This window comes from Rhinichthys klamathensis, unplaced genomic scaffold (genome assembly GCF_029890125.1).
Source record: "Rhinichthys klamathensis goyatoka isolate OS25496 unplaced genomic scaffold, OSU_Roscu_1.1 h1tg000033l_1, whole genome shotgun sequence".
Classification (NCBI taxonomy): domain Eukaryota; kingdom Metazoa; phylum Chordata; class Actinopteri; order Cypriniformes; family Leuciscidae; genus Rhinichthys; species Rhinichthys klamathensis.
The window spans coordinates 1,270,181-1,287,285 of NW_026606582.1; the positions used below are offsets into that span (position 1 = coordinate 1,270,181).

General features: G+C 43.8%; 1 protein-coding gene across 1 annotated transcript in view; it reads left to right on the forward strand.

Moving 5' to 3' along the window:
* The window catches only part of kif21a (kinesin family member 21A), a 63,621-nt gene that overhangs the window by 9,298 nt on the left and 37,218 nt on the right, over positions 1-17,105 (forward strand). Inside the window, exons 3-12 of the mRNA XM_056245754.1 lie at positions 116-298; positions 1,598-1,747; positions 1,837-1,971; positions 3,047-3,226; positions 3,350-3,465; positions 6,811-7,006; positions 7,907-8,096; positions 8,188-8,251; positions 12,891-13,100; positions 16,524-16,586. Coding sequence (XP_056101729.1) covers positions 116-298; positions 1,598-1,747; positions 1,837-1,971; positions 3,047-3,226; positions 3,350-3,465; positions 6,811-7,006; positions 7,907-8,096; positions 8,188-8,251; positions 12,891-13,100; positions 16,524-16,586 — 1,487 coding nt within the window. The remainder of the gene's footprint in view (positions 1-115; positions 299-1,597; positions 1,748-1,836; positions 1,972-3,046; positions 3,227-3,349; positions 3,466-6,810; positions 7,007-7,906; positions 8,097-8,187; positions 8,252-12,890; positions 13,101-16,523; positions 16,587-17,105) is intronic.

The following is a 17,105-nucleotide window of genomic DNA, read 5'->3' on the forward strand; positions in this document are numbered from 1 at the left end:
TTTTGCAACGCAACTTTAATAGGGTTCAACGTGCACAATTTGTATAATGGAAACTTATAAAAATGTATTTTAGAGTTGAATATGTTTTGATGTGAGATTTGATGTTGTATCTCAGACAGGGTCAGGGAAGACGTATACGATGGGAACGGGCTTTGACATGTCCATACTGGACGAGGAGCTGGGCATCATCCCGCGGGCGGTCGGTCACCTCTTTAAAGGCGTCGAGCAGAGACGCCAGGCGGCTGCAGATCAGGGCCGACCCGTCCCGGAGTTCAAGATCAGCGCACAGTTTCTGGAGGTACTGTGCTTTTGGATGATGCTCCACGGTTCATTTTAATGTTCCTTTTGTGTGACAGATACTCCTCACCAGCTGCCATTGGTCAGAAAAAAAGCCCAAACTCACGCCATTGGTTGAGCCAGAAGTGGGCGTGTTTGGCTGCTCAAACAAACAGAACAGTTTATGATTTCCACGAAGACATCTTCAATGCAATGTTGTTTTTGTTAACTAAGGGCCCTATCATACATCCGGTGCAATGCAGCGCCAGGCGAGTGTTTTCTGCTAGTTTCAGCCCGACGCAGTTTAATTTTCACGTCCTGCGCCACGTTGTTTAAATAGCTAATGCATTTGCACCCATGTGCACCCATGACACCCGCTCTGAAACCGAGGTGTGTTCAGGCGCATTGTTGGCGCGTTGCTATTTTGAGGAATTGGAATAGTCATTGACCAACTGAAACCTGGTCTAAAGTCAATGGTGCAAATTTTTTTTTGTTATTTAAAGAGCGTGTTAGTAATGTGCGCCTATAAGCAGGTCCACAACGTGCGTACACTCTGTCCCGTAGATGGTCTGCTTGAGCTTTAACCTCACACACACACACTCACAGCTTTAACCTCGCGCATGAGCAGATCCGATTCATCTCTAGAGAAGCGTTCAGTTTTTCCGCTTGTAAATCCCACCATGTGCGCAACTGGCTTTTAAAGGGAATGGGAGATGAGACTCTGATTGGTTTATTGCATGTTACGCCCAAAACACACCCATTACTCATTAAGAGAATAGGGACGACCCTTTTAGACCATGCGCCGGGAGCGCCGACCATTTTTCCCGTCGTTGAACTAGCAAAAGTGGATTTGGACGCCCTCAGTGCACTTGTGCTGTGCGCTTTAGACCATGAGCTTACATCGTTTAAACAGAGTCCTAAAACTACAACTATTAAAAATGGTTTTCGGTATTTGAAAAAAAAAAAGCTGTAAAAAGAAAATATAATAGTAAATATAATATTAGATAAAAATGTAAAGTAAAAAAATTATTAAAACTAAAACTGAAGTAAAAATAAATGTAAGCTAGATAGAAATAATAAAAAAACTAAAATTAATAAAAATGACAAATTTACTTAAAGTAAAAACAAAATATAAAAATAAAAGAATATCAATACTATTGTAGTATATAACAATACAAAAATAATAGACTGTTGGAAAAGCTGAGATTATGATAGTGATTGTTTATTTAAGGAAGATTACAAACAAAAAAAACAGTTTAATGATATAAATTGTATTATAAATATTGTATGGTCGGTCTTCTCTCTCCATGTGTATCTTCAGCTGTATAATGAGGAGGTGTTGGATCTTTTCGACACCACGCGTGACATGGAGATGAGAAAGCAGAAATCTCATATTAAAATCCACGAGGACGCCAGCGGCAGCATCTACACTGTAGGCGTGACGACGCGCAACGTCTCCTCAGAGGCAGAAGTGAGCCTCGTTGATTATTTTCTGAGATATTCTGTCCATATATTCTGCATAATATGAGTGTGATATCCTGCTTTACCCGCGTGCTGTAGATGATCCAGTGTCTGAAGCTGGGCGCTCTCTCCCGCACCACTGCCAGCACTCAGATGAATGTACAGAGCTCTCGATCTCACGCCATCTTCACCATTCACATCTGCCAAGTGCGTGTTTGTGCACCCGCGGAAAACGTAAGTACCACCTCGAGTGAAAAGGCCATTTTTTTATTTTATCAAATTTTCATAAAATGTGTATTTTGTGATATTTTTTTTTTTTTTTTTTTTTTTTTACTTTTTATTTATTTATATATATATATATATATATTTTGTTTTAAATAAAATAATATCATGCAAGTTATTGCTTCTATCACCCACGCTTAGAAAATAGATGGATTATATTTCAGGCTATTTATTTCCTTATTTACTAAATGATTAGCTAGTGCGTTTGTGGCATAAATGCAGAAGTTCCAGTCGTCTGACATCTGAATTTGGTGGAGTTTGTTTTTTGGATGAGCGAGGAGGATTTTTCTTAAAACCCTCTCAAACAACATGTGGTGATGTACGGGTTGTTAGATTAGTTTTTTTTGGCTTTCTGATCCCAAGACTCAACTAATCTCTGCAATTCTCCATCTGTGATCCTTGTAGAGTCTTTGGCCACTCCAACTCCTCCTCACCGTGCATTAAGACCATAGACACTCGTCCTCTTCCTGGCAGATTCGTGAAATATTTAGTTGATTGGAACTTGTTAATTATTGATCCCACCTGATGGTGGAAATGGGGATTTTCTTACAGACACTTTCTATTTTGTGAAGCTGAACACTCTTTTGCTGCACATCAGACTTATATTCTTTGGTTTAACTCATTGTGATGAATGATCAAGGAAGTTTGGCCTTTGTGTTTCCTCATATTTAAACTCATGTGAAACAGGAAGTTATGGCTGGACAATTTCATGATCCTGGTGTGCTAAAAGTCACGCTTCCAACTATCAGCCAATATATTGGTCTTGGCGATATATCAGACGAACACTACTCTACTTGAATAGGGGAAAACAAAATCCAGACTTTTTAGCAAAATGATGTTTCAATAACATGTCCAATCAACAATCAAATCTAGCATAAATGTAGCTTCTTCCGGAAAAAGATCAGGCTCTTTTATCTAAATGACGGCTTACATTCCCACAGCCGCCATATTGAGTAGAAAAATGCCGTTTTTGAATAAATTCCATCTATAGTCTATGTTGATGTCTTTATTCACTTTTGTTTTTCAGCCCCCAGAGCAGGACAATGAGACAGACAATCGACTGGCCAACAGCTCGTCTGAGATGGAGGAGTTTGAAACTCTCACAGCCAAGTTTCACTTCGTGGATCTGGCCGGGTCGGAGCGACTCAAGAGGACGGGGGCCACCGGGGACCGAGCCAAAGAGGGCATCTCCATTAACTGTGGATTGGTCAGAACGAGTAATATTATTCAATAATAAAAACAGATCTTCCACAGATATCTTCAGACTAGAAGTATTTAACATAAGGTGAGCTATAATATTTCTCTCTGCTCTTTCCTTGCTGTGATGTAGCTGGCGTTGGGGAACGTCATCAGTGCTTTAGGAGACCGAAGCAAACGATCGACGCATGTGCCTTACCGAGACTCCAAACTCACTCGCCTTCTGCAGGATTCACTGGGTGGAAACAGGTCGGTGTCAACATTTCTGGACTTAACACAAATTTTATTCAATTCTGTCATTTTTTTTCTCTCACCCTCATTTGGTTTCAAACCATAATGCCTTTTTTGTTTATTTTAAAGCACTAAGAGTAATTTTAAAGAAATTATTTTTTATACAGTGATCATTTGTAGTGAAAAGTAGTCCGTGTCCCCTGTAGGCACTGTAGTATTTTCTAAATCTACTGAAGTCATACAATAGCTTTGTGTGAGAAGCAGACTTAAAATTGAAAGGATAAATCACTGATAATCTTGCCTGTGGATGTCACTTTCAAATCAAAGATGTAGCCTTTCAACAGATTGGACATCAAGGACATCATCAAAATTTGTTCTTGCATGTCTAGAACCTAAACCATAGGTCGGCAACCCGCGGCTCTAGAGCCGCATGCGGTAAGCTGGTGTGTGGTGGGCGTTCTGGCGCACTATGGCTGCCGTCGCATCATCCAGGTGGATGCTGCACACTGGTGGTGGTTGAGGAGATTCCCCCTTCCATGTGAAGCGCTTTGAGTGCCTAGAAAAGCACTATATAAATGTAATGAATTATTATTATTATTATTAAGCGCCGCCCTAGTGGCTCCCTGGAGCTTTTTCAAAAATTTGAAAATTAAAAAAATATTTTTTGTTTTAATATAATTTCTGTAGGAGGAAATAGTTTTTCAACGTTGTAAAAATGTGTATAATAAATATTTAATTTCAACATTTCTGTCAACGAAGAATTTACGTCATATTTGTTGGCTGACAAACAAACAAACAAACAAACCGGCGGGTGTGTCATGGGTCGTGGATCCCAAGGGGAAAAAGAGAAAGATAGCTGAGCACTCCCAACGCAATAGAGTGCGGCGCGGGACTAGATTTGATGGCTGAGCGCGGGCGCGGGCGCATGTGGTAATGCACTCACTCTACTAAAACAAAATAGAAACGATTTACAGGCCAGAATTTCTATTCATAACATGGTTACAGCGTTGAGCGATATAGCCAATCACAGACATATGTGTTGATTTCTTGAACGCAATGGCCAATCAGAAGCATTTAAGATAGACTCCCCTCACCGCTCAAAAATTCAGTGCTAAATTCTGTATGCTGGCAAATCCTCTAATTATAACGAACAAAGTGTGGATATTATGAAAGATTCATTGTGCAGTCAGCTTCATTGATAATAACAGAGATGTGTGAGATCGCGATGAACTGTCAGCTTTTTAGGAATTATTAAGAGAGCGCACTTTGCGCGCATTCAGTCATGCCAAACCATGCACGCATAGTAAACTGCTTGCTTTTATGTTAAATTAACAGTGATTTGTGTTTTAATGCTTTAATAACAAATAATTTATCAGGAGGATGTATGGTGGCGACACGTAGGCCAACTTGAAAGTATTTGGAGGTACAGAAAAAAGTTTTATTTGCGGGCGGGAGCGGGACCAAACATAAATGTTGGGGGCGGGAGAGTTGAGAACGTCAGTTATAACGACCCACACATTAAAAAATGGTCGGGTTAAAATCGGGCTCGGTCTCATAATTACGTTTAATGTGTCGGGCCGGGCCGGGCTTGATTTTTTTGGGCCCGATCTGAGCTAATTTGTAGCCTACTTATCATTTTGATACTAATAAAGCTGATATAACACTTACAGCATGTGTTGCCTTCATTATAAGGCTTATATAAAGCTTTTAATTTTTTGCGGCTCCAGACAGATTTTTTTTTGGGGGGGGGGGGGGGGGGTCCAATATGGCTCTTTCAACATTTTGGGTTGCCGACCCCTGACCTAAACAAACTGGCACCATATTTGATTTCAGTGAATATTTCAATACATCACTGAATAACAACTTCAGTCAAAGGAATTCTATGACTTGAAATAAAGTACATTTTTATATTTTTTTGAAAAAATTCAGTTAAAATTCTTTAAACACTAGCCGCGTTTCCACTGTCGGGCCAGGGCTTTAAACGGGCCGTGCCGGGCTAATAGCCTCGGGCCAGTAGCACCTGGCCTGCGTTTCCACTGTCGGGCCAGAAGCTCCACAGCGCGTCACTAAAACACGCCCGCAACACGCCTCTCTGGAACAACGTCACACTAACCCATCATTTCACCAACAAATGGAAGTTTTATCAGAAAACTAATCAGAAAGAAATCACTGGAAACAGCGTGCATCGCAAAACAAACATGATAAAAGCGGCCGTTTGCTGGCATTTTTGTTGTTTACTTGAATATTTAAAACCCAAGCATCGATGTTTTACCACAGGTTTACAATAAAAAGTGATACATTGATCATAATGAATTAATTTATGTCAAAATTGCACATTAGTCACACAGAAATAAATGACCGTTAACGTTAGGTCTATTTCACAAAAGAAAGAGGACACACTTACATTATTCAGTCAAGGCTGTTTCTGTTTATTGGTAGTTACAGGACATATATCACATTTAGAAACAATGATAATTTCTACAAATAATGTTATATGCCACCAAAAATACGACCTGAGGAGCGCTACCACAGTCTCGACTCCCAGTAGCTACAGATATATTTTCAGTCAGAGAAATAGGAAGCTCCCGAAAAAAAAGTAGATAGTCCGGTATAAAGAGACTACTATGTAGTATATGTAGGCTACTGACAGATAAAATAAAAACATGATTGTGATAGCCTTTATGATTGGTCTGACTTCAAGCGTTCACCATGTTTTTTTACTATGCGTATTCAAGCGTTTACTATGGTAATGGTTAGCGCGCATAGTCTTTTGCATCGCGTATAAATATTTCTACCTTATACGGTGATCAGAATCCACAGCGGATCACAAACAGAAGGCATTAAAACATGAAAGTGAGTTAAATTATTTTAAAAGTCTTTAATGCTGACAGAATCATTCGGCGCTCCTGTCTCTCGACTCAGGTAATCCCCGCCTCTGTTCGTAACCACTCCTCTAGCCCGAGCTGGCCCGCTTTGGCCCAAGGTATTCGACGGGCCAGAAATCCTGGCCGTTGGCCCCGAGTAAGCCCCGATCTAGCCCCGGAAGTGACAGTGGAAACGCGACTGGCCCTGGCACGCACTAGCACGGCCCGGCCCTGGCCCGGCAGTGGAAACGCGGCTACTGATATGAAGCCCTTTGGTTTGCACTAATTCACAGTATTTCTCATGAACAGCATACAAATGTGTAGTAACAGCATAATAACTAGATAATAACATAAATATAACAGGATAATAGCAATATGTCAACAACAAAGCATTTACATTAGAATTGATCCATATCCAGATTGAAAGCTTTATTTGGCACTGTAGCGTTAGGCAGTGTGAGGAAATGAATAAAGATGAAGATTTTCTCTGGTCTCTCAGTCGAACGATGATGATCGCCTGCATCAGCCCATCGGATCAGGACTTCATGGAGACACTGAACACGCTGAAGTACGCCAATAGAGCTCGCAACATCAAGAACAGGGTGGTGGTGAACCAAGACAAGGCCAGCCAGCAGATCAGTGCTCTCAGGACGGAGATCGCCCGGCTGCAGATGGAGCTCATGGAGTACAGAACGGTGAGGCTGTTTCTCAATCAACACTGCTTCTGATAGGGGGAGATGTTAGGCCTGAGAAAGGTTTCCGTGAGTTGGACTTCAATTCTGGCGTGTTGTCTTCAGAGTATTCCCAAAATAAAGGTGGTTAAAGATCTGACCTACTAACACAGAGTTTTCATGTTCAGTTCAAAGTACGGGTGACCCAGATACTGTAGAGTTACTGAGATTGGACTATCAGAGGTATATCACACTCAAAAATGGAAATAAGTTTCCAAATTCACAAGCGATCTGATTGGCTGGCTTCAGGGTGATCAGGTTTATTTCAGTTCTTTGCAAAACAAATGTGTGTTTATAGGTTACCATACTACTGCAAACAGCACTTTTGAGGAATGACTAGTTACAGGAGCCCAACAAAATACCCCTGAAATAATTGGGATTTTTGATAGATGGATTTTTTTTTTTATCTTCAGATTTACTCACCACTTAATGTCACTTGAAGAGGCAACTCTTTGTTGTGTTATTGGCAAAAACATGTTTTTGCATTAATATGAGACATGAGCAATAGAATGAAAAACAATGCAAGGTCTTACATTATTTTTATATATGTCTTTTAAAAAAAAAATTTAAAGTCTCTTCTTCTCATCAAGGCTGCATTTATATTGAAAATACAGTAAAAAACTGTAATATTATGAAATATGTGAATATATTTTAAATTGTAATTTATTCCTGTCATCAAAGCTGAATTTTCAGCATCATTACTCCAGTCTTCAGTGTCACATGATCCTTCAGAAATCATTCTAATATGATGATTTGCTGCTCAGTTATTATTGGTACTCAGTTATTAATAATGTATATTAAGCAGCAAACGTATCGTTTGTGTGTATGTTTGGTAAATGAAGTAAAGCTGTGTCTGTTTCTCAGGGGAAGCGTATGGTTGGAGAGGATGGGCTGGAGAGCATCAATGACATGTTCCACGAGAACTCGATGTTGCAGATCGAGAACAATAATCTGCGCATGCGTGTGAAGGCCATGCAGGAGGCCATCGACGCTCAGGGCGCTCGACTCACGCAGATGCTCAGCGAACGGGCCAATCAGGTGCTCTCCAGAGCAGGTACATCACTGTATCAGTGCTGCTCATGTCAGGTTACATTAATCAATGGACCTTGGAAGATGATTGACAGAATATTGACTATTTATTTCAGGTGAAGGCAGTGAGGAGATTGGAAATATGATTCAGAATTACATCAAGGAGATAGAGGATCTGAGGTAAAACAACCTTTGATGAAATATTTGTCTGATACAGTAGCTACTAGCTAGTATTTTTATATTTTTGCTGATATCCTATATGAGACTGATTTTAAAAATCAATTTTTTTGCTTGTTTTTCACACTTAATAATGTAAAATAGTGCAAGAGTCTGGTTCCAGAAGTAAAAACTCCATTCATTTTCTCCAAATGGAAACTGATTTTTAATGATAATTTTTATAATTTAATGATAAATCTTTAAAAGCAGATCTACTGTGAGCTACGAGGTTGTTAATCGATGGTATTTGTTTCTGTTGAAGCCGTGACCCGCATTATTTTTTTAAAACAATCGTGTTTAACATTGGATTTTGTGTTTAAAAACAAAATTACCACCAATGATGCTGTACAGAAAATTACTCCAATCAGAGTCGAAAAAAGCAAAATAGCTCTTTAGATCAGGCCTCCTTTTCATTTTATCTTGGGAATGGCAGATACAAGTCCTTCACAGAAGCCAGAGGGATTTTGAGCTGTTCCTCTTCCAGAACAGTGGTCACTCTGTAATGCTGGTGTCTGCGCAGTAGTGAACTCGGGACCCGATTCTGCGCAGTAGTGAACGCGGCGGGACACGATTCTGCGCAGTAGTGAACGTGGCGGGACACGATTCTGCGCAGTAGTGAACGCGGCGGGACACGATTCTGCGCAGTAGTGAACGCGGGACCGATTCTGCGCAGTAGTAAACTTGGGACACGATTCTGCGCAGTAGTGAACGCGGCGGGACACGATTCTGCGCAGTAGTGAACGTGGCGGGACACGATTCTGCGCAGTAGTGAACGCGGCGGGACACGATTCTGCGCAGTAGTGAACGCGGGACCGATTCTGCGCAGTAGTGAACGCGGGACCCGAGTCTGCGCAGTAGTGAACGCGGCGGGACACGATTCTGCGCAGTAATGAACTCGGGACACGATTCTGCGCAGTAGTGAACGCGGCGGGACACGATTCTGCGCAGTAGTGAACGCAGGACCCGAGTCTGCGCAGTAGTGAACGCGGCGGGACACGATTCTGCGCAGTAGTGAACGCAGGACCCGAGTCTGTGCAGTAGTGAACGCGGCGGGACACGAGTCTGCGAAGTAGTGAACGCGGCGGGACCCGAGTCTGCGCAGTAGTGAACGCGGCGGGACCCGAGTCTGCGCAGTAGTGAACGCGGCGGGACCCGATTCTGCGCAGTAGTGAACGCGGCGGGACACGATTCTGCGCAGTAATGAATGCAGGATCCGATTCTGCGCAGTAGTGAACGCGGGACCCGAGTCTGCGCAGTAGTGAACGCAGCGGGACACGATTCTGCGCAGTAGTGAACGCGGGACCCGAGTCTGCGCAGTAGTGAACGCGGGACACGATTCTGCGCAGTAGTGAACGCGGCGGGACACGATTCTGCGCAGTAGTGAACGCGGCGGGACACGATTCTGCGCAGTAGTGAACGCAGCGGGACACGATTCTGCGCAGTAGTGAACGCGGCGGGACACGATTCTGCGCAGTAGTGAACGCGGGACCCGATTCTGCGCAGTAGTGAACGCGGGACCCGATTCTGCGCAGTAGTGAACGCGGCGGGACACGATTCTGTGCAGTAGTGAACACGGGACCCGATTCTGCGCAGTAATGAATGCAGGATCCGATTCTGCGCAGTAGTGAACGCGGCGGGACCCGATTCTGCGCAGTAGTGAACGCGGCGGGACACGATTCTGCGCAGTAATGAATGCTGGATCCGATTCTGCGCAGCAGTGAACGCGGCGGGACCCGAGTCTGCGCAGTAGTGAACGCGGCGGGACACGATTCTGTGCAGTAGTGAACACGGGACCCGATTCTGCGCAGTAATGAATGCAGGATCCGATTCTGCGCAGTAGTGAACGCGGCGGGACCCGATTCTGCGCAGTAGTGAACGCGGCGGGACACGATTCTGCGCAGTAATGAATGCTGGATCCGATTCTGCGCAGCAGTGAACGCGGCGGGACCCGAGTCTGCGCAGTAGTGAATGCAGGATCCAATTCTGAGCAGTAGTGAATGCGGCGGGACCCGAGTCTGCGCAGTAGTGAACCCAGGATCCGATTCTGCGCAGTAGTGAACCCAGGATCCGATTCTGCGCAGTAGTGAATGCAGGATCCGATTCTGCGCAGTAGTGAACGCGGCGGGACCCGAGTCTGAGCAGTAGTGAATGCAGGATCCGATTCTGCGCAGTAGTGAACACGGCGGGACCCGAGTCTGCGCAGTAGTGAACGCGGCGGGACCCGAGTCTGCGCAGTAGTGAACGCGGCGGGACCCGAGTCTGCGCAGTAGTGAATGCGGGACCCGAGTCTGCGCAGTAGTGAATGCGGGACCCGAGTCTGCGCAGTAGTGAACGCAGGACCTGATTCTGCGCAGTAGTGAATGCGGGACCCGAGTCTGCGCAGTAGTGAATGCGGGACCTGATTCTGCGCAGTAGTGAACGCGGCGGGACCCGAGTCTGCGCAATAGTGAACGCAGCGGGACCCGAGTCTGCGCAGTAGTGAACGCGGCGGGACCCGAGTCTGCGCAGTAGTGAACGCGGCGGGACCCGAGTCTGCGCAGTAGTGAACGCGGCGGGACCCGAGTCTGCGCAGTAGTGAACGCGGCGGGACCCGAGTCTGCGCAGTAGTGAACGCAGGACCTGATTCTGCGCAGTAGTGAATGCGGGACCCGAGTCTGCGCAGTAGTGAATGCGGGACCCGATTCTGCGCAGTAGTGAATGCGGCGGGACCCGAGTCAGCGCAGTAGTGAACGCGGCGGGACCCGAGTCTGAGCAGTAGTGAATGCGGCGGGACCCGAGTCTGCGCAGTAGTGAACGCGGCGGGACCCGAGTCTGAGCAGTAGTGAATGCAGGATCCGATTCTGCGCAGTAGTGAACGCGGCGGGACCCGAGTCTGAGCAGTAGTGAATGCAGGATCCGATTCTGCGCAGTAGTGAACGCGGCGGGACCCGAGTCTACGCAGTAGTGAAGGCAGGATCCGATTCTGCGCAGTAGTGAACGCGGCGGGACCCGAGTCTGCGCAGTAGTGAATGCGGCGGGACCCGAGTCTGCGCAGTAGTGAACGTGGCGGGACCCGAGTCTGCGCAGTAGTGAACGCGGCGGGACCCGATTCTGCGCAGTAGTGAATGCAGGACCCGAGTCTGCGCAGTAGTGAACGCGGGACCCGAGTCTGCGCAGTAGTGAACGCGGGACCCGAGTCTGCGCAGTAGTGAACGCGGCGGGACCCGATTCTGCGCAGTAGTGAATGCAGGACCCGAGTCTGCGCAGTAGTGAACGCGGGACCCGAGTCTGCGCAGTAGTGAACGCGGCGGGACACGATTCTGCGCCCTAGTGAACGCGGGACCCGATTCTGCACAGTAGTGAACGCGGCGGGACACGATTCTGTGCAGTAGTGAACACGGGACCCGATTCTGCGCAGTAGTGAACGCGGCGGGACCCGATTCTGCGCACTAGTGGACGCGGGACCCGATTCTGCGCAGTAGTGAATGCGGCGGGACCCGATTCTGCGCACTAGTGAACGCGGGACCCGATTCTGTAAAGTAAAGCCGCGATATCAAGGTCCCGCCCTCACTCCCGCAGAAACGGTTAGTACAAAGTTTACTGATTGAAATAAAGCGTTATGGACATGTAGAAATTAAAGCTGAAGCTTCAATCTCCTTCCCGTCACATTCCCGTTTTTATAGCATCAAAAAACGAACACTTAAACTTAAATTTTATTTGAAGTGTAATTTGATTTAGTTCATTTGACATTGGCACGAGTGACCAAAGGTTTGTCCATAGCAGCCCGACCATGAATGTTGATTCTGGAGCTCTTGACAAACGGTTTTGGTGGAAACAGGAGGATTCAGTTCTGCAGTGAGTTGGGCGGCTGTTTCACTGCATACAATCCGGGTTACATTCCTTTCAGTCAGCTTCCTCTTGCTTCGACAGTTTCTCCCGTTGGATGTGGTTTATGGTTGTACGCCAACATTACCATGGATACTGTAGCTCTCAATACACCACAAAGACTTGCTGTCCTGGTCACAGATGAGTCAGCGAGACGCGCACCAACAATTTGTCCTCCTTTGAACTCTGATATGTCTCCTATTATGTTGTGTGGATTGCAATATTTGATGTACAGCTGTGTTATTGCATTCACATTCACACTCTGCTCTTACTGATGGAATGTAAAATCAGTGAATATGCATATATCGCCGTGAAACCTCCAACACTATATTTGCCAGTCTTTCAGTTTCAGCGCCAACCCCTGCATATTGTTTTTTAAATATTTAATTAACATTTTTAAATTAGTGTTTAAAACAGGGATAAAAAGTACCCCATGCCCACGGTTAAACATCCTGCTGGATCTTTAATGTTGTGTGCCTATTTTTTAGCTGGACGTTCAGATATTCTTTTGCTTTTATATATAACTCTGTAATTTTATGATTCACCTCATAGCTGGTTGTTTTGTTTCATGGCTTATAGTGCTTTAACAAAAAGTTTTCACAAATCCCTATGGGAAAAATTAATTGCTAAAAACACCAACCAGAGCACCATTGCAATTGCATAGCAACGTCCTGGCTAGATAAAAAGAGAACTAGTTTTTCTATAAAATAAGTATTCTAAATGTTTGTGTGTATTTCAGAGCCAAACTTCTGGAGAGCGAAGCGGTGAATGAGAACCTGAGGCGTAACCTCACGCGAGTGTCCAGCCGTCCTCAGTTTTACGGACCTTCTGGATCATTCTCTCCCGCCCTGCTGGGGGCCGACCCGAGCCAGGAGACCACCGACATCATTGAGATCGCCAAGAAAGATCTGGAGAAACTCAAGAGGAAGGAGAAGAAGAAAAAAAAGAGGTAATAAAAGGGTGAGAGCGATCTTAGCGTGAGGTGGTATCTGGAGGGGCTGTTGCCGTGGTAACTGACGGAAAGGGAGTGTGTCATGAATAATTGCCCCTCGACTCTAGATGAGTGAAACAAAAACATTGTGGGATTTGTCTGGTTTCATGGTGAGCTGTATTGTTCTTTCAGCGGAGTAATTACTACGTCAGGCATTATCGTACAGACTGTAATCGGGGTTATTTTACCACACCTGCTAATGGCAGATAGAAATGGATGTTTCTGTTGTTGTTTTTTGCATGAGTTCCTTTCAAGACATATATAAATATATACACAGGGCTGGGTGAATTTTCAGCAGTGGCTTGTAAAGCAGTCACTACGACTTGCCATTTTGTCAGGTTGAATTTTATATATAATATATACATTTTTCAATTGTAGTCTTTTAAAAAGCCATCTGAAATAATAAACCAAAAAGTGCAATATACACTCACCGGCCACTTTATTAGGTACCCCATGCTAGTAACGGGTTGGACCCCCTTTTGCCTTCAGAACTGCCTCAATTCTTCGTGGCATAGATTCAACAAGGTGCTGGAAGCATTCCTCAGGGAGTTTGGTCCATATTGACATGATGGCATCACACAGTTGCCGCAGATTTGTCGGCTGCACATCCATGATGCGAATCTCCCGTTCCACCACATCCCAAAGATGCTCTATTGGGTTGAGATCTGGTGACTGTGGAGGCCATTTTAGTACAGTGAACTCATTGTCATGTTCAAGAAACCAATTTGAAATGATTAGAGCTTTGTGACATGGTGGAAGTAGCCATCAGAGGATGGGTACATGGTGGCCATAAAGGGATGGACATGGTCAGAAACAATGCTCAGGTAGGCCGTGGCATTTAAACGATGCCCAATTGGCACTAAGGGGCCTAAAGTGTGCCAGGAAAACATCCCCCACACCATTACACCACCACCACCAGCCTGCACAGTGGTAACAAGGCATGATGGTTCCATGTTCTCATTCTGTTTACGCCAAATTCTGACTCTAACATCTGAATGTCTCAACAGAAATCGAGACTCATCAGACCAGGCAACATTTTTCCAGTCTTCAACTGTTCAATTTTGGTGAGCTCTTGCAAATTGTAGCCTCTTTTTCCTATTTGTAGTGGAGATGAGTGGTACCCGGTGGAGTCTTCTGCTGTTGTAGCCCATCCGCCTCAAGGTTGTGCGTGTTGTGGCTTCACAAATGCTTTGCTGCATACCTCGGTTGTAACGAGTGGTTATTTCAGTCACTGTTGCCCTTCTATCAGCTCGAACCAGTCTGGCCATTCTCCTCTGACCTCTGGCATCAACAAGGCATTTCCGCCCACAGAACTGCCGCTCACTGGATGTTTTTTCTTTTTCGGACCATTCTCTGTAAACCCTAGAGATGGTTGTGCGTGAAAATCCCAGTAGATTAGCAGTTTCTGAAATACTCAGACCAGCCCTTCTGGCACCAACAATCATGCCACGTTCAAAGTCACTCAAATCACCTTTCTTCCCCATACTGATGCTCGGTTTGAACTGCAGGAGATTGTCTTGACCATGGCCGTTTCTCAATATGCGTTCTTGTCTGTACTTGTGTTCTTGTGGACTTGTGAAACGTCATCAGTCACTGCCCAAGTACTGTTCCAATTCAAAGTTCACATCTAGCCAAGTCCAGTTCAAATCCCCGGATGTGTTCTTGATCCGCCCCGTTTACCGAGGATGCACCGAGAGGTGACTTGTGCGGACTTGAGACAGCCAGGTATCCCAGAATGCATCTCGCACCAACCAGCAAGCGTCAATAGTAGAGGAGAAAACCCGCGTAATATCAAAATACTACTGTTAATGTGTCATGAAATGTAATTTTAAGAGTGTTTCAGGCGAGAATGTGGTTGTTTAAAACTCAAATCTGTGGTTTATTTATAAAGATAGCGCCTATTTGAAAAATGTCTCTGTTCAACGCTCATCAACCCCGACTGGAACAGCTTTTCCTCGGCTAGTGCGTCTGACGTTTGCCGCTGGCTCTGATGTCTCTAGTCTAGTGGATAAACTTGACGTATAATTCGTCTTGTGTATAAGTCGATCTTTGGTCTCATTAAACTATTGTTTGTTCCTTGGCAAAAAATCGTTTTAGCTGAGGGCAAAGTGAAGTTTCATAACTTTATATGTTTAGGCTATTTAACTTGATTTTTGTAGCCTATTAGAGAGCTTACTTATGTTTGAATTGTTTGCCTTATTTATCATTGTAGATATTATTGATCATTAAAACTGACATTTAACAAAAAGAGACAGGGTTGTGTAATTTTATTTTATATACTTTAAAATATATATATTTTTAGATTTATTTTAACATTCTCTTCACAATGTACAATAAAATAAAATGACACAACCTTGTCTCTGTTTGTTAAATGTCAATAAAAATAAATAATGTTTCACATTTTTAAAATGAAAACAAAAAGATCATGTTCATGTTGTTATAAATATATGCAGTGAAGATATTACGCGTTGCCTGAACCACATGGCCATTAGGCTACTATGTTTAAGATTTTTAAATGAAAAGAGGCAGGGTGGTGTTTTATAACATATTTCGTTTTATTGTTGACGAAAAGAGGCAGAGTTGTAGCATTTCGTTTTATTGTTGCCTAAAATATACATAAAGATAACCGGAGTAGCCAGAGCGTGCTGAGTGACGCGATCAAGAACGCACTGTTCCATTTGCAGAATAACTGGACTCGCGTCCTCTCGTCCTCGGGAGTTCGTTCTTCTGAGTCGAACTTGGCAAGTCCGAACTGCCAAGGACGCAAGTCCAAAGTTTGCGTACTTGGTATTGAGAAACGGCCCATGTCTACATGCCTAAATGCACTGAGTTGCCGCCATGTGATTGGCTGCTTAGAAATTAAGTGTTAACGAGCAGTTGGACAGGTGTACCTAATAAAGTGGCCGGTGAGTGTATATATGTCAAAATCTCATTTGATTCTTCAATTTATGACCCCTTAAAAGTGACATCAGCCTAATATACCTGCTGCCACATTATGAGATAATATTAATATTTGTGACAAGTATAAAAAATAATTGTGGCTAGTAACTTTAGAAAACCACTAGCCACAGTGACTGTTGAGCAAAAAGGTTAATGTCAAGCACTGTGTATATACATAATATTATTTTTCTATTTCAAATAAATGCTGTTCAAAGGTTTACAGAAGACTAAACTTAAAACTAGGGGGGAGGGGGACAGTGAACAAAATAAACCTAGAGAGATATTATATCAGTCATGATATCCTTGACATAGTGCGTTCTTATCCACAATGAACCAACAACGTCTTTACTAATGTCTGTACCGTACCCTCCTTATCTGTCTCTCTCTATGCTCCCCGTTTCTTCTCTTTAACCCTTCACCTCTGACCTCTGACCGCTGAAGACTCCAGCAGCTGCTGGGTGACAAGAGAGAGGAGGATGAGGAGGAAGAGGTGGAGGAAGACAGGTTTGTCCCTGTGTCTCTCTTTCCCCTCTAGAATTAACCATAACCCCCTGTGTTTCGTCTCTGCTTGCAACCTTTCAATTCTGATTGTCTTTCAGGCAGGTAGTTTCCAGTCGTGGAGAACAGCCCAGAAAATGTTTATACTTCATTCATGTACTTAAAACTGAATTTGGGTTAAAAAATAAAAATCATTCAAAGTAATGGGTGAATCTCACGAAACCTGTTAAGAGCATGTCCAGGTGACATTTCAACATTTCCATGACGTTTTCTTCATTCTTTCACCATAAACACTGAGAATTTAGTTTTTTTTAATCATTTTCCACCTTCTGTCTGAACCTTACAACAGACATTGTGCTGCTGTACCTGTATGTAAATGTCCTCTGTTTTGATTGACTGTTACTTTAGTATTATTTTTATAGTATAGTTTTTATTACTATTTTGAAGTGTTTTTTTTTATATATATATTTTTAAGTTTTGGTTTTAATTTTATTTTTAGTAATTTTGTTAAGATTTAATTTATTT